The sequence below is a fragment of the Gossypium hirsutum genome, chromosome D06 (genome assembly GCF_007990345.1).
Source record: "Gossypium hirsutum isolate 1008001.06 chromosome D06, Gossypium_hirsutum_v2.1, whole genome shotgun sequence".
Classification (NCBI taxonomy): Eukaryota; Viridiplantae; Streptophyta; class Magnoliopsida; order Malvales; family Malvaceae; genus Gossypium; species Gossypium hirsutum.
The window spans coordinates 6,519,682-6,545,895 of record NC_053442.1 but is presented as its reverse complement, the minus strand read 5'-3'; the positions used below and the strand labels follow the sequence as shown (position 1 = coordinate 6,545,895).

The 26,214-nt window shown below is 32.4% G+C and overlaps 2 protein-coding genes across 2 annotated transcripts; one reads left to right on the top strand and one right to left on the bottom strand.

Annotated features, from left to right (window-relative positions):
• Window positions 1–2,979: 2,979 nt before the first annotated feature.
• LOC107901416 (uncharacterized protein At4g08330, chloroplastic) lies at window positions 2,980–5,246 on the top strand. Its single transcript, XM_041095155.1, has 2 exons — window positions 2,980–3,366; window positions 4,584–5,246. The coding sequence occupies exons 1-2, from the start codon at window positions 3,272–3,274 to the stop codon at window positions 4,978–4,980; spliced, it is 492 nt and encodes a 163-aa protein (XP_040951089.1). The 5' UTR covers window positions 2,980–3,271; the 3' UTR covers window positions 4,981–5,246.
• A 763-nt stretch (window positions 5,247–6,009) lies between these two features.
• On the bottom strand, window positions 6,010–11,262 carry LOC107901415 (long chain acyl-CoA synthetase 9, chloroplastic). Its single transcript, XM_016827413.2, has 12 exons — window positions 10,955–11,262; window positions 9,707–10,199; window positions 9,526–9,606; window positions 8,875–9,129; window positions 8,585–8,716; window positions 8,285–8,458; window positions 7,963–8,192; window positions 7,446–7,563; window positions 7,086–7,217; window positions 6,848–6,982; window positions 6,567–6,773; window positions 6,010–6,376 (listed from the first exon to the last, which is right to left on the bottom strand). The coding sequence occupies exons 2-12, from the start codon at window positions 10,151–10,153 to the stop codon at window positions 6,212–6,214; spliced, it is 2,076 nt and encodes a 691-aa protein (XP_016682902.1). The 5' UTR covers window positions 10,154–10,199; window positions 10,955–11,262; the 3' UTR covers window positions 6,010–6,211.
• Window positions 11,263–26,214: the final 14,952 nt, after the last annotated feature.

Sequence of the window (26,214 nt, the reverse complement as noted above, 5' to 3'; positions counted from 1 at the left end):
AGTGTTGAAACAACATCTATTTACGTTTCGCATGAACGAAGGTGAGCTTCTTAGAGATCACATCAGTCAATTCATTACTCTTTTAAATGATTTAAAGAACGTTGAGGTTCATATTGATGATGAAGATCAAGCTATGCTATTATTGTGCTATTTACCCCCTTCATACAAGTCTTTTAGGGAGACCCTGATTTATGGCAGAGACAAACTCTCGTTCGAAGATGTGAAGGGTCATTTGTTGAGTAGAGACAAACTCGACAATGAGCTTCATTTGGATAGCAAGACAGATAGGCAAGCTTCCGTTTTGATGGCATCAAAGAAACGAGACAAAAGGTGTCGCTCTTGTAAAAAGTTAGGTCACATCAAAGCAGATTGTTATAAACTGCGAAATAAAAGAGCTGCTGATAATAACGAGGAAGATGTAGCTGGTGCTAATTTGATTGATGAAAGCGGTGATGATTTCTTGTTAGTGTCAACGAGCGATAACTTCAAGCTTACGTCCTAGTGGATCCTAGATTCGGGATGTTCTTTCCACATGTGTCCCAATAGAGAATGGTTCTCCACATATAGTTCGGTTGAAGGTGGATTTGTGCGCATGGGAAATGATTCATCTAGTAAGGTAATTGGTATTGGTACTGTTAAAATTAGGATACACGATGGGACGATTAGGACACTCTCAAATGTCAGGTATGTACCTGATTTACGAAAGAATCTCATCTCCTTGAGTATTTTAGACTTGAAAGGATGCAGAATCAACATTGATTCAAGCGGCATTAAAGTATCTCGTTGAGCTCTCGTTTTGTTAAAAGGTAAAAGAACTGGCAGTCTTTATATTTTGGAAAGTTTTACAGTGACCGGTGAAATCGGACGTCCCTCGTCCATTATAGAGTCGAAGTCAACTCGTTTGGAGCGGAGGCAACTTGGTCATAGGAGGGAAAAATGTATGACCGTTTCGTTGAAGAGAGGTTCTCATTTGGATACAGGTTTTGAAAAGTTAGGGCACTGTGTTCATGAAAATCAGACCCGGGTTAGTTTTGATTTGGCAGTGTACAAGTCGAAGGCTAGAAGTCTTCCAGTTTCTAAGCACAGATTCGACTTAGTTAATTCCCTGCATAGTTCAAGATAGGCTCGTGGCGGGCTTTGGCAAAGATGGCGTTGTAGAAATATGAGTCAATGTGGAGATTTGTTAAGTATGACTCATATTTTCAGTCAAATTTGAGAAATAATCTTCTAGTTAAACTCTGTTTATTTGTTTCAATCAAATACTGATTAGTTTAGATTATTTTATTATTATTTGACATATGAATTTAGCCTATAAATAGGCTCTTTTACAACCTTAGATAATACACCCATTAGAGATTAGAATTCATAACACATTTGGAGAATTTTGTGTTTACATTTTGAGGGTTCTTTATTTTCGGGGTTTGGAGTTTAGTTTTATCTCCATCTTTTGTACTCTTCGTTTTTTTGCCACTATAGTAAAATTATCGTTGCCCGTGGTTGTTTATCCTCTTTGGAGGGGTTTTTCCACATTAAATTTGTGTGTTCAATTTCTCAATTTATTCTGCTACTTTGGTTACTTGTTGCTTAATCGGGTCGATCCTTAACATGTATTATCTCTTTTTCATTCGCTATTTTTTTTCCACATGGTTTTTATCTTACTAAAGTTTTAATGAAACACATTATCTACCGATAGGCTTCCAATGCAAAGTGTTATAACTATTTTATTATTATAAAGTGAATATCCATCAAGATAAGAAGTTTGATATACTTTAGTACTCTAATGAAAAACATTGTAAATATTTTTATTTTTGTTCTTCTATTTCTTTTGTTTTTTACTCTCTTTATTCTTTATTTTATTAAAAAAATCATTGAAATTTTTTTAAAAAAAATTATAAAACAACACTAAAAATTTTCATTTTTTACTCTTTTCTCATACAAAAAATTATAAAATCATTTTTCATTAAAATATCGTTAAAAGTTATAAAATTTAAAACATCATTTAATCCATATATATATATATATAAATTACTTTCCAATGAATGTTAATAATAATAACCCAAAATATTTCTTCTTCCTTTATGATAAAAATAAAACAACAAATTTTCTTTTCTTTTAATTAACTCCAATGGCGGAGCTACTAAAAGACTCAGTAGGGCCATGACCCTTTCAAAGTTTAAGATTTTTCAATTTCTCTCTTAATATACATACTATAACCCTCCTAAATATAAAAATAGATCCATCTAATATTTTTATAATATTAAAAATAATATTAAAAAATTATTCTCGATAAAAACAAATAAAAAAGCTTTTTGAAGAAATTAAATTTCAAAAGTAAAAATTAGAATATGAAAAGAGTCGTCTTCGTTCTTCGCACTCACACTACGTTTCTAGCCTCTTCTCCTTGTAGCCATCCACACTTGCAAGTTGTGGAGATTATATATATTTGAAAATATAATGTGGAATAAAAATTTTATCTAATTTTTGTAGTATAATTATCATACATAATATATGTTATAAGAAAAAAAAATTACGTAGCACGTTTAATTTTAACTTGACCCACTTGAAATTAACATCCTAGCTCCCAGGGGCGAACCTGGGGGGCTGACAGGGGCCGATCCCTTTAAAATGGAAAATTTTTACTTTAACCCTTTAAAATTTTTAAAATTTTAAATTAATAAAAATAAAATTGTACTGTAATGATAAAATTTTGATTTAATATTTTAAAAGTTATATTTTTATTATTGTAAAAATTATAAATGAATTTTCTAGCTTAGCCCTGCTGGCTTCGTCACTGATTAATCCTTTATTAACAACTAAAACTAGGGCACGTATAAATTAAAAGATAAGCCCCAACCGCCACCTCGACAAGTCAACGTCTCTCAACACTGTTTGTTAACCTTGATTAATTAATTTTAATTAATTCTTAATCAAGCTTTTCTTCTGTTTTTTCTATAACAAGCCACGTCATTACCATGAAATGGACGGCCCTCGGGTTAAATAATTGAAGTTTTATTCTCCTTTTTCTTCGAGGAGCGCGTTCCCTCTTCTCTAGAAACTGCTGCTGTTTTTTTTTTCATCCTTTTAACTCAGTCCCTGAAAATTGAGCCGTTAACGTCAACCCGATTCAGGCGGAACCGTTTCCTCACTCAAAATCCTCGCACAAACTCAGCAGTTAATTAAACACTTCATAAAGTTGAGTCGCTTTATTAGCACAGTTGCCGTTATAGTGATAATCAAAGGTGTTGATTCTGTAGGAAGAAGGAAAAAAGTAATGGAGAAATCTGTTTTTGTTAAAGATGTACAACAACTCAATGGAAATCTCCACCATTCTTTTTCCTCTGTTTCTCAAAGAGATGTAACTTACAGGTTTGTTCTTTTTTTTTTCTTTTTTGGTGAATTTTGATTGATTTTTTTCTTTTGTTGGATTGTATGTGTGAATTTTTGGATTTTGAGTTCTGGGTTTTGTTTGTTTTGAGATAATATAATCTGGGTTTTTATTTATTTATTTACTTATTAAGGAAGTTGACTTTGTTGACTGTGTCTAATTGTGTTAAATAGTGCAAAGTTTCTGTTTTTAACTGTGTCTATTGATTGTAAAGCTGGGGACAGATTTAGATTAATTAAGAGTTAAATTAAAAGCTTGAATGGAGTACAAGACTGAATTTTCAGTGAGATTTTGATTGGAAGAAAATCTTCAATATAGTGACCACTTTGGGTAGTAAATGGTGAAATTGAAATCTCCCAGGATCATATCCAAAAACTGCCTTGTTTTACCATGAAAATGATTTTTTATCATAATGAAATTGGCTTAGTCACTGGTATTTCCTTGCAAAACCAGTTGATTTGACTAGTATCTTGGTGAATGCTAATCTGTCTGCATTAGCAGCCTACTTGATCAATTTTAAAAATTATGGATTCGGGTGGTCGGATTAGACAAGCTTCTCTATATTTTGCCTTTCTTGGGAGAGTAGTCTGGTTGTTATTGGCTGATAGTATTTATTGTAGGACTTATATGCATGTTAGCATGTTAGGGAAAATATTATGTATGTTATTTTGTATATACAGTAACTTAACTCCTTCACACACTGACATTCTGGCATTCATCTAAAGTTGCAATTTTTATGGTTTGCTGGGTTGGGATTTGATTTCTATACCTTTGGTAGTACTACAAGTACTTGACCTTCTGTAATTTATCTGCTCAGTCGGATCTAGATTACTAAAGGAAGGCGATGAACTCGGAGGAACCTTTTAGGGCTGAAATAGTTTCACTTTCCCATTACTTTCTCATTTGAGTATTTCAGAATGAGATTTGAGATTTAAAAGTTCTAGGACTACCATTTATATGTAGTGAAGAACTGTTAATTTTGAATTTCTTTTTGAAACTGAAATGACTAATTCGATACTACCAATAGTACAAAGGATGATCCCTTCTGCAGTAAACCTACTGCTGTCCTAATGTGTTGAAACAAACTATGGAATATATATGGTATAGGATGATTCATGCTCGCAATGCCTCATAAGTTTCAAACACTCTTCATCCTAGCGTACTCCAATAAAATGATAGAAACAATTCTTTCTTGCAGCTGTGGTTCTTGTGGGTATGAGCTAAACCTAAGTTCCTCTAGTAGAAACACCGCAACAATCGGCTCTAAATATGGAAAATTGATTAAGCGAGGGATGATATCATTCTTCAATATAGACGAGACCAGATTTACGCAGGTCGATGAATTCCAATGCAGACCCTACTTTTCGAAGCACTCATGGGGTTTATTCCGCCATAGAACCAAATTACTTTGTCGCAAGTGTGGGAACCACATTGGCGATGCTTATGATGATAAATCTTCTGGCTACCCTCATGTCTTAGATGGTTCTGATTCATCCTCCGGCACTGAACCTTCTAACCATAGAAAATATGATGTTAGAATCCGTGCCCTACAGCCTTCGACTGCTGAAGGACTCGGCTCTCCACTTTTTGCGTGATTTCCTGCAGTGCATCATTGATGGTCTTCGGTTTGAATTATCAACGACTGACTGAGCGTTTTCGTATGGGATTATTGCTGTCTATTAGTTGGTTTGAGTCTTCCATTTTATGCTGTCTTTGCTGTGTTTCTGTTAAGTGTATATATGAAAGGTAAGTAATGTGGAGCTTTAAAATGAGGTTGAGCACAGTAATGTCATTACCCAAATTTAAGTGTAATATCTGTTTGAGTTGAATTAAATCAAGTATTTTTCTTTTGGCCTTTGAACTGATCATCTGCTTATTGTTGTTCCTTATCTAATTATTTTAAGTTTTCTTATTTTTTTTATATTTTTATATAAAATCAATAAAAATTCAATCATGATAAAATTTAAACCTATGAAATAATAAATTTTAAACTTTTAAATTTACCATTGCTGAGTAATTTAATGCTAAAGTGCTAATTTTTTTCATTTTACCGATTTACGTCCCCAATCCAAAAATAAAGCATTGAAGGAAAAAGATCTCAGGGGCATATCTATAATCCAAGAATAAAAGGTTTTTAATGATAACTTTTTACACTACACATTTTTTTATATACATTATAATTTACTTATTTGTTTTGATATATTTCTTAAAATTTTTAATTTGGTGCCGAAATGATCTTTGTTAAAAGGGTATTTTTTTAAATAGAATAATTTTAAGAACTTATTTTTGAAGTACTTACTAGAGCATTTATTAAATAAATTAAAATTTGTAATTAGCATCTTTCAAATATCACTACATCCTACTTAAATAAAAACTAATCAAAGGATTAAGGTTAGTTAGAATTTAAGATTTAAGGAGTAAGATTATAGCAGAATTTTAGGGTTAGGATTTAGGTTTAGAATAGGGTTCAACACTTACTGGCTGTGCAAACTCGTACAAAAAATTATTTGCTCAGCATTTAACCCAGATAACCTTCACTAGAAAATACCAACAATTTCCTATATCAATTTAATGCAAGCAGAAGGCTAAAAAATCAAGGTTATAATAGGTGAAAGGGGTATGAATTAAAATTAAACTGGGAGAGCACTGAATTGCAATGATAAAAATTAAAATAAAGAACAACCAGTGCTTGTTTCTATAGAATAGAAAACCTGAACTGCAAGTACAAAGGTACAAAAGAAGGAATGTATAATCAGATGATCGTCAAGCAGTCTTCATTCATCAGCAAAGTCCCATGTAAAAACAAGCAAAATCCTCTTGAAACTATTATGTATATAACTTAGCCAGGTCTTCAGAGAAAGCTTTCCTGATGGCCTCTCTCTTGATCTTTAAAGCTGCAGTGACAAGCCCGGATTCTGGAGTCCATGGAGTTGAAAGCAATTTGATTTTAGCCGGAATCTCAAACTTCTCCAGTCGTGCCTTCTTGCCGATCTGCAAATTAAAGCAGTATTCAAAATGAAAGATTGGGGTGGGATAATCGGTGAAAAAATGTACATCCAGGCACCCTCCTAAAAGCTTATGTCTTTTCTTTTTAAAATTTATTCGGTAAATTCAAAGATCCTCCTACAACTAAGATAAGTTTTAAATCAATGGAATGTTATTCTAGAGAGTAGAGATATACCTGAACGAGAGACGAGAGTACTTCCTTGATAGTTTCTTCTTTCTCACACAACTCCGCAAAATCAGTAAAAGCAACTCCTTGCTTAGAGGCCCAATCTTCCACTGCATGCTGGGAAGCCACGACAAGAGCCACACAGTAACTATGGAACGGATCAGCATGCAACATAATATTGTCGACATAGGGACTGATGCTGAGAGCAGCCTCAACCTGTAGAAGATAAAATTAGCTACCATGGAACATCCAAAGAACATCCTTGTTTGATTAGAAACATTGATTCATACCTTTCCCAAAGAAACATATTCCCCATGTTGAAGCTTGACAATGTCCTTTTTACGGTCAATTATCTCGAGGCAACCATCAGCGTGAAACTGTCCTACATCACCAGTATAGAACCACCTCATTCCTCTCTCATCAACCTTCTCCGCATCAAAAAGATCAAAATAATCAGTTTACTAAGAGATAATCTTAAGAACAAAGAGAAAGAAAAGGAATGCGGATTTTGAGAGTTCTAATGCCAACCTTGTACACTTCTTTTGTTTTCTCTTCATTTTTGAAGTATCCAAGTGTTACACTGGGACCACCGACTACTATTTCTCCACGAGGCATTGGTGAATCACTAATTAAATACCCACCTTCAGGCCAATCTACTAACTGAAAGAAACAAAACATAATGCAATATGATTAAAGTCAGAAATGAATCCACCAACCAGAATCGACAACCCCGCAACATAGATCATATAGAGAGAGAATAACAAGGATAAAATGAAGCTTTGACCAGACATTCTAAATAGAGTTCCTTAGAACATTTAAGTAAAGAATGTGAGCAGGTCAAAAGTCATTCTGTGCAAACTAGTGAAATTAATCACAACCATCTCTTACCTTGACAAAGGAGCAAGGAAGTGGAGAACCAACACGACCAATGGATGTATCATCGACCTCAGAAAAGGTGGCACCGGCACAAGTCTCAGTTAAACCATACCCTTGGCCAATTGGAGCACTGAAAAATGAAATCCGATGAGAGTATGCTACTTAAAATATTAAATGGAAACCACTTAGTAGAATGTTTTCAATGTAAAAAAATGCTTAGTAGTTAAATTTATTGCATTCAGAGATTTTATATCATTTGATAAAATTACACCGGTCTTTTTCTTTCTAACTCTTTATTACATGTAAAATCACTATAAGTCATATAGTATATTCTATAAACCAGTATATAAAATATAGGGATTCATTAAACAACACCTTGATTATATTCAGAACAACAATTGTTATAGTACAGAAATGTGCTTGTGTGTTGACTGCAAGCTTATGTGCCAGGGAATGGAAGAGCAGCACCATAGGATCCATATATTTACTTTATATAATGATCAACTCAAATTGCAATAAACATACTAACCCAAGGCAGATGTTGATAAATCTCTGAGTATCTGCAGATAGAGGAGCACCACCAGATAACAAAAATCGAATGCGACCACCAAGAACTGCTCGGACCTTTTTAAAGACAAGAAAGTCCCATAGGAACTTTTCCAGGCCCCAGGCACCAAACCAACTACCATTGATTGCAGATAATCTACGGGAATAAGCCAAGTCAAACAATTTCTTTGCTAGTCCACCCTTTGCATCTACCTAAAGTTCACAAACCAAGAAAGAAATGAGTTTACTCACAGTATATATGCATATAAAGTAGTTGCATGTTTGAAGCATTGAAAGTTTCTAACCTTCTTTCGCACTCCATCACGAACACGATCAAGAATTGCTGGGACGGCTGCCATCACAGTTGGACTTAAAACAGTGGCATCCCCCTTTGTTCCCCTTTTTATCTTGTTGGATGTATCGGTGAGAGTCAAAGGGGTTCCATATCCTATGATACCTCCAACAGCAGGAATTAAATTCTATAATAGCAAAAAGAAAGTTAAAAATGTTTATCACTCTGCAGGTATACAAATTTGGAATATAATCAAAGATCAAAACCAAGTTGCTGTTAATCTTTATAATCCAATCCAAGACAACATACATACCTCAGCCGCTAATTCAAGAATATGAGCAAGCGGCAGATAAGCAAGATAAACATCCTTGCTCCCTAGTCCAGGAACGATTGTCATAACTGCAGAAACCGTAGCTAGTACATTGCCATGTGTCATCATCACACCCTGTACAAATTTAATGTATTTCAATAGGGTTAACAATATGGATGCCTAATCTTAACCATTTTGCAAGACTCAAAAGATAACATCATGCTTACCACCTAGTTGCTAACATAAATCAATAAGAGAACAAAAGAACTGGAACAAAAATAGACGCTTCTAACCTTAGGCAATCCGGTACTTCCACTAGTATACATTATAACTGCAACATCAGCTGAAAGAGGTAAATCGGCATCCACGGGACTTGCACGGCCGACACTTTTGACATCAGCGAAAGAAGAGATTGTCCATCTACTATTTGCACTGGATGGAAATTCATCGTCCATACAGATCACACGTGTGACAGTGTCTAGTTGCCCGCTAATGTTGACAAGTTTTTTTAGTTCTTTGTTACCACAAATCACCGTCGTAACTTCAGTCTGTAAGAGCAAAGATTGTATACTTAAATAAATATGAGTAATGAATGTGGAAACCATAAAAACCTTCAATAGAATTAACCCTGTGAATCTTCACTTTTTCCACTTGGTTGCACATTATAAGATGCAGGGAATACTATTATGATTCGGTAACCTCATTAACCTTGGGAAAGTGCATTACCAACTTAGTAACTTAACCATATATATAGAAATGTATATGTAACCTTTAATAAGCTTCCTGATATGATATTTTTCACTTCAATAAAAAGAAAATTAGCAAATCGTTGAAAAGTTATTAACTACCAACAGACCCTTTGCACTAGAACTGGTAGCAATGGAAGAAAGAAAATCTATAAAAATGCAAATATGTTCGCAGAGAGAGAAAGAGAGAGATGGAACCTCATTTAATGAGTGACATAAGGCCTCCTCTCCTAAAGATGCATATATGGTCACCACAGTCACATTGAGCCTAAAGCAGGACTGAAAGAAGTATCCATATTAGTTGTATTCTCTAATCTGTGGAAAGGAAAGCATGTTACACCTCAGTTACAACTTAAAATTAACAAGCTTTGTATAAGACCTGCAATGCAATGAACCATTCTTCTCTGGTATCAGCAAAGATTGCCACACGCTCTTCCCTTTTGTGACCAAGTTGAACCAATCCAGAAGCAAAATCGCACACAGTTTCAAATGTTTTCCCATAAGTCAACCATTCATAATCTCCCAAATGAACCTTCTCAAAGGATCTTCCATCTTCAGTTACTTCAACCTCCCTCAAAATCATTTTCCTAGTTCCAAGCAATGGTTTATCTGCGTGTTGCTTACATGCCTGCTCAAAAAGTTCTGCAAGAGTAGATATACCTTCCCATGACGTTTCAACAGGGGAAGGGAATCGACTGTTTCGGATTGTATACCCTGGTTCCCCACCAACATCGACTGGCACCCCTCGCTTCTTCACCTTCTTTGAACTCCGAAGGAGAAGGGTAAAAACAATAGGAACAAGCGCACCAACGATATAAACAGTCATATTTATAGGATTTTGTGCCCCCAGAAGAATATATCTTTCAGTTCTCCTGAAAACAGAATCACATCCAATCACTATCACTAACCAAAAATGTTTTTTTTTTCTCATAAGCAAACCTTGGCCAGCTGCCAGCCAAACCATGCATGACAAAGTGCACATGCAGCTGCATAGGTAGATACAGAGACATCACTTTCTTCTAACAAGATGGATTCGACAAAGAAACCGGTTAACAGGTAACCCAGGCATTGACACAGAACAAAATCCATGTTCCTATTAATCATTATTAACTTCATAGAACAGCATTTTTTAACCAATTAAACAGAATCCTAATTTTGATATATCCACAACCAATATATACAAGTATTATACTTCAAAGGAAGTTTCCTGGGTGCTTTTAGATGTTACCACAGTGTCTTTAAAATCTCTTTTTTTCCTGATTTTAAGAAACCAATCATCAAAGAAAGAGAAAAATGAGGGGTAAACAAGTGTTACCAAAACTTCCACCCTCAAAACATCAAAATTCAAATGGTGTGTGACTAAGTCAAAAGCAAATTTTCAATTAAATGAATTCCCCTCAAAAGGAAGTTTCTTGGGTTAAGGAAACCCAACCATAAAAAAAACATAAAACGGTAAAAAAAATATAATAAAAAAATCCACCCTGAAAATATCAAGTCAAGAGCAAATCAACAATGAAATAAAGGAAAGTTAAAACTTTGAAGCAGTCATATTTAGATCAAAACAAAGGGTAATATCAAAAAACAAAAACAAAAACAAAAGGTGAAACAAGCAAAAACCCAAAAATACCTTCAAATCTCCAAGCTGAAATATGTAAGAAAGCAAAGGGATGCAGTTCAAGCAATCAGCATTACCCCAAAAGCAGCAGAAAAATGGGGAGGGGGTATTGAAGTAAAACAGAAGGTGGGTGGTGTGATTTGTTTAGAGTAAAGAGATCAAATATAGAACGTTGGAGGGACAGGGTAGCAGATTAACGGCGGAAAGATCGAGACTGAATCAAGTTGGTGTTGCAGAAGTAGTTTATGACTCTGAAAAAGGGTGTACTTCCTTGGCGTTTATATTAAGTTTTTTTAAAATTTTTTTATTCGTGGGTTAATTACATAAAATGTCCCTAGGTATCGATTATCAAATTATAAAAAAAATATTATTATAAATTTCAAAGTATGAATATATATTATTAATTATATAATTGTTGTTTAGTTAATTGATATTTGGAGTTGAAATGATTTAGAGACGTACTGTAGAATTAACCTGGTTGTATGGGGCTTGTGGCGTAAAAGGGCAGAACAGATTCGGTCAGGGGAAATGACAGAGAGAGGACCAAACAGATGGCAAATTGAGGTTCAGATGTTTCAAGTTGAAGTGTTAAAAGTGAAAGTGTGGTGGATGTGGTCATAGTTGTGTGGCCCAGCAGCCATCTGCAATCGAAGAACCCTCCTCTCCTCCTTTTCTTTCAATCTTCAGTTTCTTAATTCTTACCCACCCCATATGTATATTTCAGAGTAAGGACAAATAAAACTTGATTTTGATTCGAAAAAATTTAAAAAAAATTAAATTTTAAGTTAATTAAATTGAGTTATTTTCGAATAAATAATATGAATTTTGAGTTTGAATCGAGTTAAATGTTACAATTTGAATAACTTGAATCATTTGAATAACAGATTAGTGTAAATATATTTTTTATCTGTGTTAATTTTGAAAATGAGTTAATCTTCCTCAACAAAAATTACAAAAAGAAATTCAAAATAATTTTTAAATTTCAAAATATTTATAAAAATTCAAAAGTTTATGTTTTTTTTAAATTATAATAATTTTTAAAAAATTCTAAATTAATTTTTTTTAAAATAATAATTTTGAGGACTTAAATAAGTTAATTAATTGCTCAATTTTATCATATTAAAGTATCTTTATTATTATTATTATTTTGTTTTGAAAAAGTTTTCAAAAATATATATAGTTTCAAATTTATGTGCTCTAATATAGAATTAGTTATACTATAATAAGATTTTAAATCTACATGTTTAATTTTTTAATTTAACTCAAACAATTTCACTCGAGTTAAGATGATAAAATAGGATTCGTCAACTTGATTAATTAGTTATACTATAATAAAATTTAATCGGACGCTCACCCCTATTTTCAATTGCTTATACGCAATGGTAATTTGTCTGTTCATTTTTAGAAAGATGGTTTTTGCATGTGATTTTTAGTTTTTTTTTAATAATATATTTTTGTAGTTTTTAAAAATATATTTGCTAATTGAATAAGAATTAGTCTGATTTATAATAAAATTTTATTAATTTTAAAAAATAATTAAGAGAATAAAAATGTATTTTAAAAGTAATGAAAAAAATGATGGTAAAATATTGAGAGATTAGATAAAATAGTTTGTCATGAGTCAAAAATTTACCTAAATTATTATTTTAATATTTCATTGTCTTTGATGTAATATTTTACAACACAATGGTATATAATATTCATAATTACGTAAATATTATTAAAAATAAATAATAGTAAAACTATCGAATATCAAATAATAATGAAAATCATATATTTCAAACAAAATATATTAAATAATACTAAAATATTATTTTTTCCAATAATTATTTAGATGTAATTTTGAACGAAAATGCCTTAAATAGTACTAAATATTAGCTTTAATTGGTATATAATTGTTATACTAAATAAGTAAAAAGTAATCTAAAATGATAAAATAATTTAATATGGATCCAAATTTTAATTAAATGGTATTAACTATTACATTCATAATGAAAACAGTGTTAATAAATAAATGTATATATATTATATATAGTGTTTGATATAATGAAAAGTAATAATTTTTTTAGCAATTTAATATTTTTAGTACTTTTGAATCTAATTTCTCGTTGAGAATATTTATATTTTAAAAGATTTAATATTTAATTCACAAAATAAAATATTTGACATTTAATATTATTAAAAATATTACATCAATAAAGGATCAATGTGATAATCGGCAAAAGCTCCATCAACTTATTTTAATAAATTGGAAATATATCACAATAGTACTGGAATCCATATTAGTGAAATGAAAAATTAATGCTTTGTTTTTGAAATATGACCTTCCCCATCCAATACATCAACTTCCCAATTTAGTTCTAAAAAATATTCAATCTATTAACCTAAATTTGTTCTTATTCGGCCCGATTCGAAGGTCCGATAGGAAAGTGAGAAGGTTTAGACAAAAAAATAAAACTCATTTTCTAAACGAACTGGGTCTCGGGTAGGCTTTTTTGGCCCCGACCCAAATTTATAAAAAATTGTTACTATTTTTTACTGTTTTGCCATTGTTTTTTCATTATTTTACTATCATTTCGCTATTATATTACTATTATTTTGTTGTTATTATTTAGATATAGTATAACTCTTATTTTATTATTAATTTTGCTACTATTTTAGAGGTATTTGCTTGCTACATTGCACCTATCTTAGTGTTATTTAAGTTTTTTTAAATTTTTTTCCATTTGCTGGAAAACATTTATTTTAATATTTTCAGTGTATTTGATGTATTTTATTTTTTAAAATTTATTTTTATATAAAAATAATAATATAAAAAAATTTAATGCAGGCCAATTCAGGATCGGGTTTTAGTATTTTTATCTGAGTTGGGTTTAGACAAAGTTTTAGGCCAATTTTTTAGGTCAAATTGGGCTCGGGCATAGAAAACAGGCCTAAATATTTTACTTGGCCCAATCCAAACTCGACCCAACCCGACTCATGAACAAGTCTAGATCAACTTTACAATTCAATTCTAGAAAATGATTGAATCTAATTCAATTCTAAAAAATGATTGAACTGATGAACCTTACAATTCACTTCTAGAAAATAATTGATCACCTAAAAACTTAAACGTGAAGGCACAAATGGGTGGAAAATTATTTGAGAAAAAGAAAATATGAAAGCAAAGGTAGAGTTTCTCATTTCATACACCATCTTAAAGAAACAAAGGACTACTTCAAAAACATAAAGCCCATTGAATAAGTTTAAAACGACAACGTGGAAAGTAGAGTCATTCGATTATAGCAAGGGTACATGACTTTAACTCCATTATATGAATTTTGCAATGGTCTTGGATGAAGATGTTGACGATCCGTTGGTGGTAATTTCGACAGTGGCAACTCTATGGAGGTGTTGCACTGGAAAGCATTTTAGCATATGGGAATTTCAAAATCTTGATTGGGGAAATCTAGACTCATTTATGGTTTTGCGAATCAATCGATTGAAGTTAAAGGATTAGTTGTCCTACTAGTGACCATGGGAGATGGGGAACACATAGTCATGGTTAATGCATAGTTCCTGGTGGTAGATTAGCTTTCAACATACAACGCCATATTCGGGCGACCTTAATAGGGAAGACAAAATTGATTTTGGCCACCTTCAGCCTAACGGTCAAGTTCTCAACTCTTTAGAGAATCGGTTATATAAAGGTCAACCAGCAGACAGCAAGACATTATCACATTTTATCACTGCAAATGTCACAAAAGGGCCCCTTGGAAAACAAGGCTAAAAGAAAAGAGGATACGGTAAGGCCCGTCCAGATGAATATAGACAACCAGGTGAATCTCTTGGATAAAACCACTTTAAGTTTGAAAAGTTTAGACATGGAGCTAGAACTGAGTCTATACAAGGTAGAATTAGCTGAGCAAATCGAAGCCTTCTCCCTTTTTGAAGGTAAGGTAGATAAAGGAACTAAGATTGCAGCGAGTCTTCGTAATTTGGAGAGAAGGGTCTCAATGCAACTGTTAAGAAGTAATGCCGACATCTTTGCATAGACCGTTGCAGATATGCCACGTACCAATCCCTCGATGATCGTTCACTCTCTCAATGCAGACAGTTTGTAACAACCCGGTTTTGACCCTAATCGGAACAGTTGTTTTGGGACCACAAATCCAAATTTAAAAAAATATTTTTATATTATTTTCTGTGTTCATTATGTATGAAATTATTAATGTGAAAATTTCGTGCTTTAATTTCGCTGTTTGAGTGTCTGATTAAATAAAAGGATTAAATAGCGTAAAATAAAAATGAAATGGTTAAATATGAAAGTGCCTAATTGTTGTTGTCTTTATAATTTAGAGGTTTTATTATGCAATTAGCCCACTATGTAAGTTAGTGGATGGCAAAGGACTAATGTAACCTTATTATATATGTTTTATATATATATTAGTAAAGGTTAATATAGTAAATTAATAATAAGGTTAATATATGTTTAATATAACAAATTAAAATGTCATGTTCTTCATCTTTTAGCCGGATTGGAGAGAAAAAAAAGGGTTTAAAACTTTGTTTCATTCGGCACTTTCAAGCTTTGATTAAGGTATGAATTTTTTTCGGTTTTTGATGATTTTTATGTTTTTGAGATCGTTGCTTCGAATACTATTTGACCCATGCTTGAATTTTTGATTTTGATGAATATTTTGAGCTATGACATTGATGAATAATTGTGTTTTGTGATGTTGATAATGAATAATGAAAGATATGTTTTAGATTAATATATTTTGTATTGGAATTTTTGGTGAAATTGAGTAATTAGGGCTAAATTGCAAAAATAATATTTTTAGGGACTAGAATGTGAAATAAATAAATGTGTGAACTTAGATGAACTATAGGAAGATTCGGCCTAGATATGGTATGCACAAATTTTGTGTATTTTGTGTTTTATGCAAAAAGGATTAAATTGCAAAAAGTGCAAAATATAAGGGGCAAAATAGTAATTTTCCCATTTATGTATTTTTTGAATTAATTGAATTTTTTGATGAATAAAAAAGATTAAATTTGATTATGTTTAGATCAAGAAACGAAGAAAACAAATTTGGATCGGGGGAAAACGAAAGTAATAGAATAGTCGATCGTGTTCGCTGATATCCGAGGTAAGTCTGTTAGTAAAATTTATGTTATCGAATCAATATATATATAAGTATATTTATTTTATAATTAATGAGCTATAACTACAAGTATAAAATTGATGTTAGTTGATGTGTGAATTTTATACATATATATATGTGATGTTCGAATAGGTATGTATATAAAAGTGTAAATTTTTGGATTCAATTAAAAGTTCAAATGTTATGGTTGTGTTTATATAATGTGCGAATATATATGTGTGTAATATAAATATTTAAATTCTTGATCTTAATTAAAGTATGAATGTTAAATAAGTTTATAAAAGATTCGAATATATATTAAGGTATATACATGTACAATTTTTGGTTTTTTTTAATCAAAGGTATATATATATAAAATTATATTTATATATATATGTGGATCGAACAAGCTTGTATACACATGTATGATACCTTATATGGATTAGAGTATGAAATTAGGGATGTATATATTAGACTCGAATATGTATGAGTATACAAGTATAAATTCATGCTTTGATTATAAGTACGTAATTATATATGTATATGATAGACTCAAATATATATATAAATGTATTCGGTTGAATCATTGAATTATCAAGTTTAGAATTGGTGAATTGAATCAGGTTATACACCTAGCAGGCTAAGTGCCAGTGATCTGAATCAGGCTATAAGCCTAGCAGGCTAAGTGTCGATGATATGAATCAGGTTATAAACCTAGCAGGCTAAGTGCCGGTGATCTGAATCAGGCTATAAGCCTAGCAGGCTAAGTACCGGTGATATTAATCAGGTTATAAACCTAGCAGGTTAAGTACCGGTGATCCGAATATGCTAAATTAAGTGATTATATGCATTTGATATACATATATAAATATATAAATGATGTTAGTTTATTTTAACTTAATGATGGAATAAGTATAAGTATATATATACATATATTTAAATTTTTGCTCATGACTTGCTAAGCTTTAATAGCTTAATGTGTGTTGTATTTGTTTACCTCTATTTTATAGATTTTGAAGTCGCGTTACGAGCTCGGGAATCGTCAGCATAGTCTATCACACTATCGACCATCTTTGGTATTTTATAAATTTTGAATTCGAACCTATGGCATGTATAGTCTAGTTAATATGTTTAAATTTTGGGATATGTGAATATGAGCCATGCGAAAATGGCTTACTTTGTTTTAATCCATTTTGGTGCCTATGCATATAGTTTTTAAATGTCATTAAGATGGAGATTTTATTTATGCATAGTTGATTATATTATAAGCTATGATAGATAAGTAAGTGTTATTTAATCTGCTGAACTCAATACTTTGAAATTTTAATTAATTTGATGCTCATTCATTATTGCATTCGATATATAAAAATAATTTGAAGTTAATTTACATGCTGTTCGATTTATACTGCATAAGGGAGTTAAAGTTGAACTTAGGACAAGTTATTAGCTAATTAATATGCTGTTGTTATATTATGAAGCATTGACTGTCTTAATTAGGGCACAATTATGGTATTTAGATAATTAATATGCTAATGTTGTGATGTGAATCATTGGTTGTCCGATTTAAGACACTTATTGTATTTTAGTTGTTAAATGTTGTCGTTAGGAGGAGGATTATTGCTATCTAAAGCATGTAATTATGCTATCCAAAATAGGACATCTTTGATTGAGTCATGCGAACATTAAATGATTGGAGTAATAAAGGTTAAAACTAACTGAAACTTGTAGCAATACCGTCCAAAAGTGGCAATTGTTGTGTCTATTTATGTTTTAATATCTGGTCCGAATTTTGTAAGTAAATTGTTGACCAATTTTGGTAATAATAAATATCTATTACTTGATTCAATTATAATAATAATAATAATAATTTTGGGTCAGATTTTGATCGGTAATGCCTCGTAACTCTAATCCGGCGACGGACTCGGGTTGGGGTGTTACACAGTTCGGTAAAATTAGTCAAGCAAAAAAAAAAAGGAATTTTTCGATTGAAAAAATCCAAGGAGCCAGAAGAGAGGTAAGTAAGCTCCTCCTTATTGGTTTCATCCAAGAGGTGGTTTATCCAGCTTGGTATAAAATGTGATAATGGTCAAGAAGCCCAACGAAAATTAGAGAATGTGTATAGATTTTACCAACCTCAACAAGTCATGCCCAAAGGAAAGCTTTCCTCCCTCGTCTATTGACAAGTTAATAGATTCCAATGATCAGGGAAAAAACTTCTTTTATACAAAAGATAGCCTTTTATGTTATAAGGTGATGTAATTCAAGTTGAAGAACATAGAAGCCACATACCAAAGGATGGTAAATAAGGTTTTCAAAGCATGGAGGTTTATGTTAACTACATGATGGTCAAAAGCACTATCATGGACCAACATCTAAAAGATTTACAATACCTGTTTCAAGTGTTGCATTCCTATAACATGAGGTTGAATCTTGCGAAGTGTGCCTTTGGAGTAGGAGAAGTTCTTGGGTTTCTTAATCTCTAGTAAGGGTATAGAAGCCAATCTAGAGAAAATAACAACCATTTTAGAAATAAACCCCCTTCAAATAGTCAAAGAGGTGCAGAGGTTAACAGGAAGGATAATGACCCTCAATAGATTTGTTTCAAAGATGGCTGAAAAATGCCTTCCGTTATTCAAAACTCTCCATACGACACCATTCCAGTGGACCCTAGAGTGTCATAGATCATTTGTAGAGCTGAAATAATGCTTAAGCTCACCTCTCCAAAGCTAGAGGATAAGTTACATGTGTACTTTTAGTGTATTATGTCAGTCGTATCCTCTAAAATGGTGAAGTTAACTATGCAGTGATTGAGAATATTGTGTTCATTTTGGTTGTAGTTGTTAGGAAGTCGAGATAGTACTTCCAAGCCTATTTGATCTTAGTGTTATCTGATCAACCGTTGAAAGAAGTCCTACAAAGAATAGAGTCATCGAGAAGAATGTTTAGGTGAAGCATTGAGCTCATAGTATTTATATTAGATTTTCTCTCACGAAAGGCCATCAAAGCTCAAGTATTAGCAAAATGTATTATTGAATGCTCCTTTCTTCATCACAAGAAAACAAGGATTAGGATATGGCAGAGAATTAACCAATACAGGCAACCTTTAGATAGACAAAGGAGTCAAAACATGTGAATTGGGTAAGCCCTTTGCTTGAAGCTTGGTGGACCCTATTTGTAGATGTTTCAATCGGTAAGGATGAAGCTGTTCCTAGAGTCTTGCTCATAGACCCACAATGCAATGAGTAGTGTTGGAACATTTTCAAATATTTATAGTATCCCAATAACTATAAATGAAGGGGTGTAATTAATCAAAAGATAAATCTTTTGGTCATTGGTCAAAAGTTATATCATTTGATTTTTTAAAAAAGAATTATAACTATTCAAAAAATATTATTTGAATAGTTACAAAATTAAATGAATTATTATTATTTATTTATTCATAAAGACACCTATTGAAATATGTCTCTATGAAGAGACATGAAAATTCCTATAAATAGGAATGGGATTTCATTTGGAAATATATCAACAAATTCTAATATTCTTTCTTTTCTTCCTTCATTTTCTAATATTATTAGATTATTCTATAAAGTATTACTGCAGAAATCCTTTGTGAAAATTGAGTTTTTGTTATACATTGCTCAGTGCATAGTGGATTATTCTCGTCAGTGCAAAACGCAAATAGTCATTGGCTTCATTGTATCCTCGAGGTTAATTTGCTTGGAACTCATTTGCACACCAAAGATAAGGGGGGCGAATATAACCTTAAATATAGTGGCTTGATACACACCTTGGAGCCTTGTCCTATTTTTTTTTCTTTTCGAGTTCCGATCGTGTGTTCGAGATTTTCTTTACCGGAGTTTACAATTTTAAGGTTATATTTCATGATGACTACCACAACACATGAAAGTGGAACACTAAGGGAGTTGGCTTCCAACTTTGTTAAACTTGATCGTTTTGATAGTGCCAATTTTCGATGATGGCAGAAAAAGATGCACTTCTTATTATCAACTTTGAAGATTGCTTATGTTTTGGATACTCCAAAACTTGAAGAGAATGAAAATGAATCTGTTGCTGCAACCCGAGAAAGACAAAAATGGGACAATGCTGACTATATGTGCATGGGCCACATATTGAATGGTTTATCTGATGGTTTGTTCGACACCTACCAAAATGAGGTCACCGCTAAAAAATTATGGGACAAATTGGAGGCAAGATACATGACCGAAGATGTTACAAGTAAGAAATTTCTTGTCAGTCATTTCAATAATTATCAAATGGTTGATGGTCTTTCTGTTATGGAACAATTTCGTGATATTGAAAATATGCTGAATCAATTTAAGCAATATGATATGAAAATGGATGAAATAATTGTGGTATCCTCCATAATGACAAACTTCCTCCATCTTGGAAAGACTTTAAAAGAAGTCTAAAACATAAGAAAGAGGAAATATCTCTTGAGGCTTTGGCAAATCATCTTCGTATTAAAGAAGAGTATCGAAAACAAGATCAGAACCTAAATTCTGAAAATTCCAAAGTACATGTTACAGAGGAAGTACAGACTACTAAACCATTCAAGAGAAAGTTCAATTAGACTGATAGAGCACCTAAGTTCAAAAAGAAACAAAAGGGCCCATGCTATCATTGTGGAAAGCCGGGACATTTCAAGAATGAATGTCGATTTTTAAAGAAGAAATCATCTTCTAAGGCTGATAATAACGAAAAGTTTGTTGCAATGATATCTGAAATTAATATGGCACAAGATGATAATACATGGTGGATTGATACCGGAGCAACCAAACATGTGTGCAAAGACAAAAGCATTTTCACAAAGTTCACACAATGTGAAAATGACAATGTCTTGTACATGGGAAATTCTTCCACCGCAGCAATCAAAGGCAAAGGGTCTGTTGAACTACAATTCACTTCTGGAAAGGTTTTAACCTTAAATGATGTATATTATGTACCAGAAGTTAGAAAGAATTTAGTGTCTAGAAGTCTGTTGAATAAGTTTGGTTTCAAACTTGTTTTTGAGGCAGATAAGTTTATTTTGTCTAAGGGAGAAATTTTTGTGGGGAAAAGGTATATGTATGAGAACATGTTCAAACTTAATATTATTAATAAGAATAAAAATACTATTTCTGCTTATATGGTTGAATCTTTTTGTTTGTGGCATTATAGATTAGGTCATTTGAATTATAGAAAATTGAATGACATGTATAAATTAGATCTAATTCCTGTTTTTAATAATAATATTGAAAAATGCAATACATGTATGTTGACTAAAATTACAAGAAACCCTTTCCCTAAGGTTAAAAGGAAAACAAAATTGCTTGATTTGATACATAGTGATTTATGTGACATGCATAATACTCATACATTAGGTGGAAAGAAATATTTTGTTACTTTTATTGATGATTGTTCTAGATATTGTTATGTATATTTATTGCATTCAAAAGATAAAGCACTTGATAAATTTAAAGTTTATAAATCTAAAGTTGAACTTCAGTGTGAATCATTTATCAAGTGCTTAAGATCGGATAGAGGTGGAGAATACTATAATCCAAGTTATTTTGAACTCACTGGAATTGTCCATCAAGTTTCAGCCCCTTACACACTACAACAAAATGGTGTAGCTGAAAGAAAAAATAGAGTCTTGACTGAAATGGTAAATTCAATGTTATCATATTCAGGTCTTGGACAAGGTTTTTGGGGAGAAGCTATTCTAATAGCTTGTCATATATTGAATAGAGTTCCTAATAAGGAAACTAAAATAACCCCTTATGAACAATGGAAGAAAAGGAAACCAAACCTTAATTATTTGAAGGTTTGGGGTTGTAGAGCTTTGTAAAAGTTCCAACACCTAAACGTAAAAAGTTAGGTGAAAGAGGAATTGAATGCATATTTATAGGTTATGCACATAATAGCAAGACATATAGGTTCATGGTAATTGAACCAAATGATTCAATTTCAATTAATATTGTTATTAAATCAAGAGATGCTATTTTTGATGAAAATAGATTTAATTCTATATCAAGACAATTACAAACACAACAATTGATTCTATATCAAATGAGAATGAGATTCCATTGAAACAAACTGATAATAATGATGAATCTTGTCAAGAATTAAGAAGAAGTAAGAGGATTAAAAAAGCCAAAAATTTTGGACCAGATTTCATTATGTTTCTTGTAGAAGGAAAAGGTGAAAGTATATGCAATAAGATACCTTATTGTTATAATACTGAATCTGATCCTATTACATTTGAAGAGGCAGTGAAATCTCAAGACTCTGCTTTTTGGAAAGAAGAAATAAATGACAAGATGGATTCAATAATGGGAAATCAAACTTGGATCTTAGTTAATCTTCCACCAGGTTCCAAACCAATAGGTTGTAAATGGATCTTCAAAAAGAAAATGAAGGTCGATGGAACCATTGATAAATTTAAAGCAAGATTGGTAGCAAAAGGTTTTACACAAAGACAAGGTATTGATTACTTTGATACCTATGCTCCAGTAGCAAGAATTGCTACAATTAGACTCTTAATATCACTTACCTTTATATATAATTTGGTTGTTCACCAAATGGATGTTAAAACTGCATTTTTAAATGGTGAATTGGAAGAGGAAGTGTACATGGAGCAACCGGAAGGATTTGTTGTTCCAAGACAAGAGCATAAGGTATGTAAGCTTGTTAAATCTTTATATGGGCTTAAACAAGCACCAAAAAAATGGCACCAAAAGTTTGACAAGGTTGTTTTAGCTAATGGCTATAAAATAAATGAATCCGATAAGTGCATATATAGCAAATTTGAAAATGGAAAAGGTGTCATAATTTGCTTATATGTAGATGACATGCTTATTTTTGGCACGGATTTGGAACAAATAGAAAACACAAAGAAATTCTTGTCAAACAACTCTGCTATGAAGGATATGGTTATAGCAGATGTTATTCTTGGGATTAAAATAACCCGAGATGAAAGCACTATAGCTTTATCACAATCACGTTACATTGAAAATGTGCTTAAAAAGTTTGATATTTTCAACTGTATACCAACATCTACACCCATGGATCCTCAATTAAAATTAGTAACTAATGCTGGTAGGAAAATTGATCAATTGAAATATGCAAGTCTAATTGGTTGTCTTATGTATATAATGACTTGTAAAAGACTAGATATTGCACAAGCTGTTGGAAAATTGAATAGGTACACAAGTAATCCAAGTAGTTTGCATTGGCAAGCTTTGAATAGAGTACTTAGGTACTTAAAGAAAACTATTAACTATGGATTGTGTTATAATGGATATCTTCCAGTTTTAGAAGGGTATTCGGATGCTAGTTGGATTACAAGTTTGGAATATCATCCATCTACTAGTGGATGGATCTTCATTATTGGTGGAGGAGTCATTTCTTAGGGTTCCAATAAACAAACATGTATTACTGATTCCACCATGACAGCGGAATTTATTGCATTAGCCGCTGCATCTAAAGAAGTAGAATGGTTAAGAAATTTGCTTTATGATGTACCTTTATGGCCTAAGCCAATTTCACCTATTTCTATCCGTTGTGATAGTGAGGCTACTCTAGCAAAGGCATATAACCAAGTATATAATGGAAAGTCTAGACACATTAGATTAAGACATAGTTATGTCCGACAATTAATCTCTGATGGAGTGATCACTATTAATTATGTGAGGTCAAGTGAAAATTTGGCAGATCCTTTGACAAAAAGTCTTGCTAGAGATGCAGTAAAAAGGACCTCAAGAGGGATGGGACTCAAGCCTATTAATTAGAGTCACCCGTGATGGAAACTCGACTCAACACTTGGTATAACGTCAAGTCTTAAGTTCAATGAGACAAAGTACATCATTAGTATGTAACTGTTAGCACTATAAATAAATTCATCATAAGATTAAAGTGCTAGGTACCCGTAATGATAAGGGAAGGATGAGTAATGTACTCTTAATGGACCCATAACATAAATATGTTAGAGTGTTATAATTACGGGAACACTTTTGATGGGATCTACCTATGTGAGTGGAAGTGTAGCCGCTGCTAGGAGCTTAAGGGCTTGGCTCTGACAGCACTCATGAAAACAGGACATAGACACATGGCTATAATAGTGTCCCTAGATACTATGCATTGACTGATGTTGAAATTATTGTGTGAAATGTGTTCAGTTAATCAAATGGAATAGTTGGTTCAAAGCTTAGTCTACCATGCAATTTCGATTAACTTTAACATGTTTTCACTAAGTGAATGTTCAATCGTAAGACACCTTTATTTATGCAAATTGATTTCCAAGAATATCAAAATCTAAATATTTTGAAAATGAGGGGAGATTGTTGGAACATTTTTAAATATTTATAGTATCCCAATAACTATAAATGAATAGGTGTAATTAATCAAAAGATAAATCTTTTGGTCATTGGTCAAAAGTTATATCATTTGATTTTTTTTAAAAAAATTATAACTATTCAAAAAAATATTATTTGAATAGTTACAAAGTTAAATGAATTATTATTTATTTATTCATAAAGACACCTATTGAAATATGCCTCTATGAAGAGACATGAAAATTCCTATAAATAGGAATGGGATTTCATTTGAAAATATATCAACAAATTCTAATATTCTTTCTTTTCTTCCTTTATTTTCTAATATTATTAGATTATTCTATAAAGTATTACTGCAGAAATCCTTTGTAGAAATTGAGTTTTGTTATACATTGCTCAGTGCATAGTGGACTGTTCTCGTCAGTGCAAAACGCAAATAGTCATTGGCTTCATTGTATCCTCGAGGTTAATTTGCTTGGAACTCATTTGCATACCAAAGATAAGTGGGGGCGAATACAACCTTAAATATAGTGGCTTAATACACGCCTTAAAGCCTTGTCCTATTTCTTTTTTTTCTTTTCGAGTTTTGATCGCGTGTTCTAGATTTTCCTTACCGGAGTTTTGTTCTAACAAGTAGCAATATGGCTTATCTTTTTAGTTTAGTATCTCTAACAATGTGGCAGAGTATGATGCATTGATGGCAAGACTTGAACTAATAGTCCGACTTAGGGCCAAAAAATACAAGTATATATAAATTCTCAGTTAGTGGCCAACCAAGTAACTGGGGAAACAAGGTTAAAGAGCCTACCCTCGCCAAATATCATTAATAGGTTACAAGCTTTTTTTAAGGTTCCAGACCATGAACCTGTAACAAATAGCCCACAATGAGAATTCATGAGTAGATGTATTATCCAAACTCACAACTACAATCGAGGTTCAACAGAGGGGTAAGATATTACTCTAACATCAGGTCCATCCAAGCTATGTCCAACGGCAAGTGTACTATCTTGATGAATGACGCAATTGGATTACACTAATCATGAAATTCTTAACAGATGAAAGAAGCCATTGAATTCTAAGAACAGGTGAAATTGAGAAACAAAGTTATGAGGTACATACTTATTAATGGCGTATTGTACAAGAAGAGTTTCTCTTAGCCCCTACTTCGGTGCCTAGGCCCCAATAAGGCAGATTATGTTCCACGAGAAGTTCACTAGGGCATTTGTGGACATCAAATGGGTAAAAGGTCACTTGCCCAAAATAGTTTAAGGCAAGATTATTACTGGCCAACCATTCACAAGGGCACCTTAGACTTAGTGGTAAGATGTGAGCCTTGCCGAAATTTACCCGCATCCCTTGTACTCCAATTAAATCCCTACAGGCGATTTCTAATCACTAGTCGTTGCGACCTAGGGGATGGATATCCTTGGCCCTTTTCTAGAAGCCATAGGAAGAAAGAAGTTCATTATGGTCTCTGTGGAGTACTTCACAAAGTGGATGGAGGCAGAACCACTAGCCACTATCACAAATAGGCAAATTGAAAACTTCATGTGGAAGGTGATCATATATAGGTATAGTCATCCCAATGTTATTATCACCGATAATGGCATGCAGTTCCAAGGAAAACTTAAGACTTATGTCAAAATTTGAAAATTATGGCAGCGAAAAGTTCAGTGAGGATACCTCAACGAACAGTCAATCCGAGGCCACCAACAAAAAGATTTTGGCATCTCTAAAGAAAAAGGTTGGTAAAGCGAAGGCAACATGGCTAAAGGAGTTGCCCAAATACTATAGGCCCACTGGACCAATTCAC

Bases quoted from the DNA above. Each gene is read 5' to 3' on its own strand.
- LOC107901415 (XM_016827413.2), bottom strand. From the start codon at position 10,153: ATGACTGTTTATATCGTTGGTGCGCTTGTTCCTATTGTTTTTACCCTT. The intron at 9,607-9,706 runs GTCTTATACAAA...TACTTCTTTCAG, and splicing joins AATGGTTCATTGCATTGCAG to TCCTGCTTTAGGCTCAATGT. The intron at 8,459-8,584 runs GTATGTATGTTG...TTGCTATTATAG, and splicing joins TTCTTGAATTAGCGGCTGAG to AATTTAATTCCTGCTGTTGG.
- LOC107901416 (XM_041095155.1), top strand. From the start codon at position 3,272: ATGGAGAAATCTGTTTTTGTTAAAGATGTACAACAACTCAATGGAAAT. The intron at 3,367-4,583 runs GTTTGTTCTTTT...TCTTTCTTGCAG, and splicing joins CAAAGAGATGTAACTTACAG to CTGTGGTTCTTGTGGGTATG.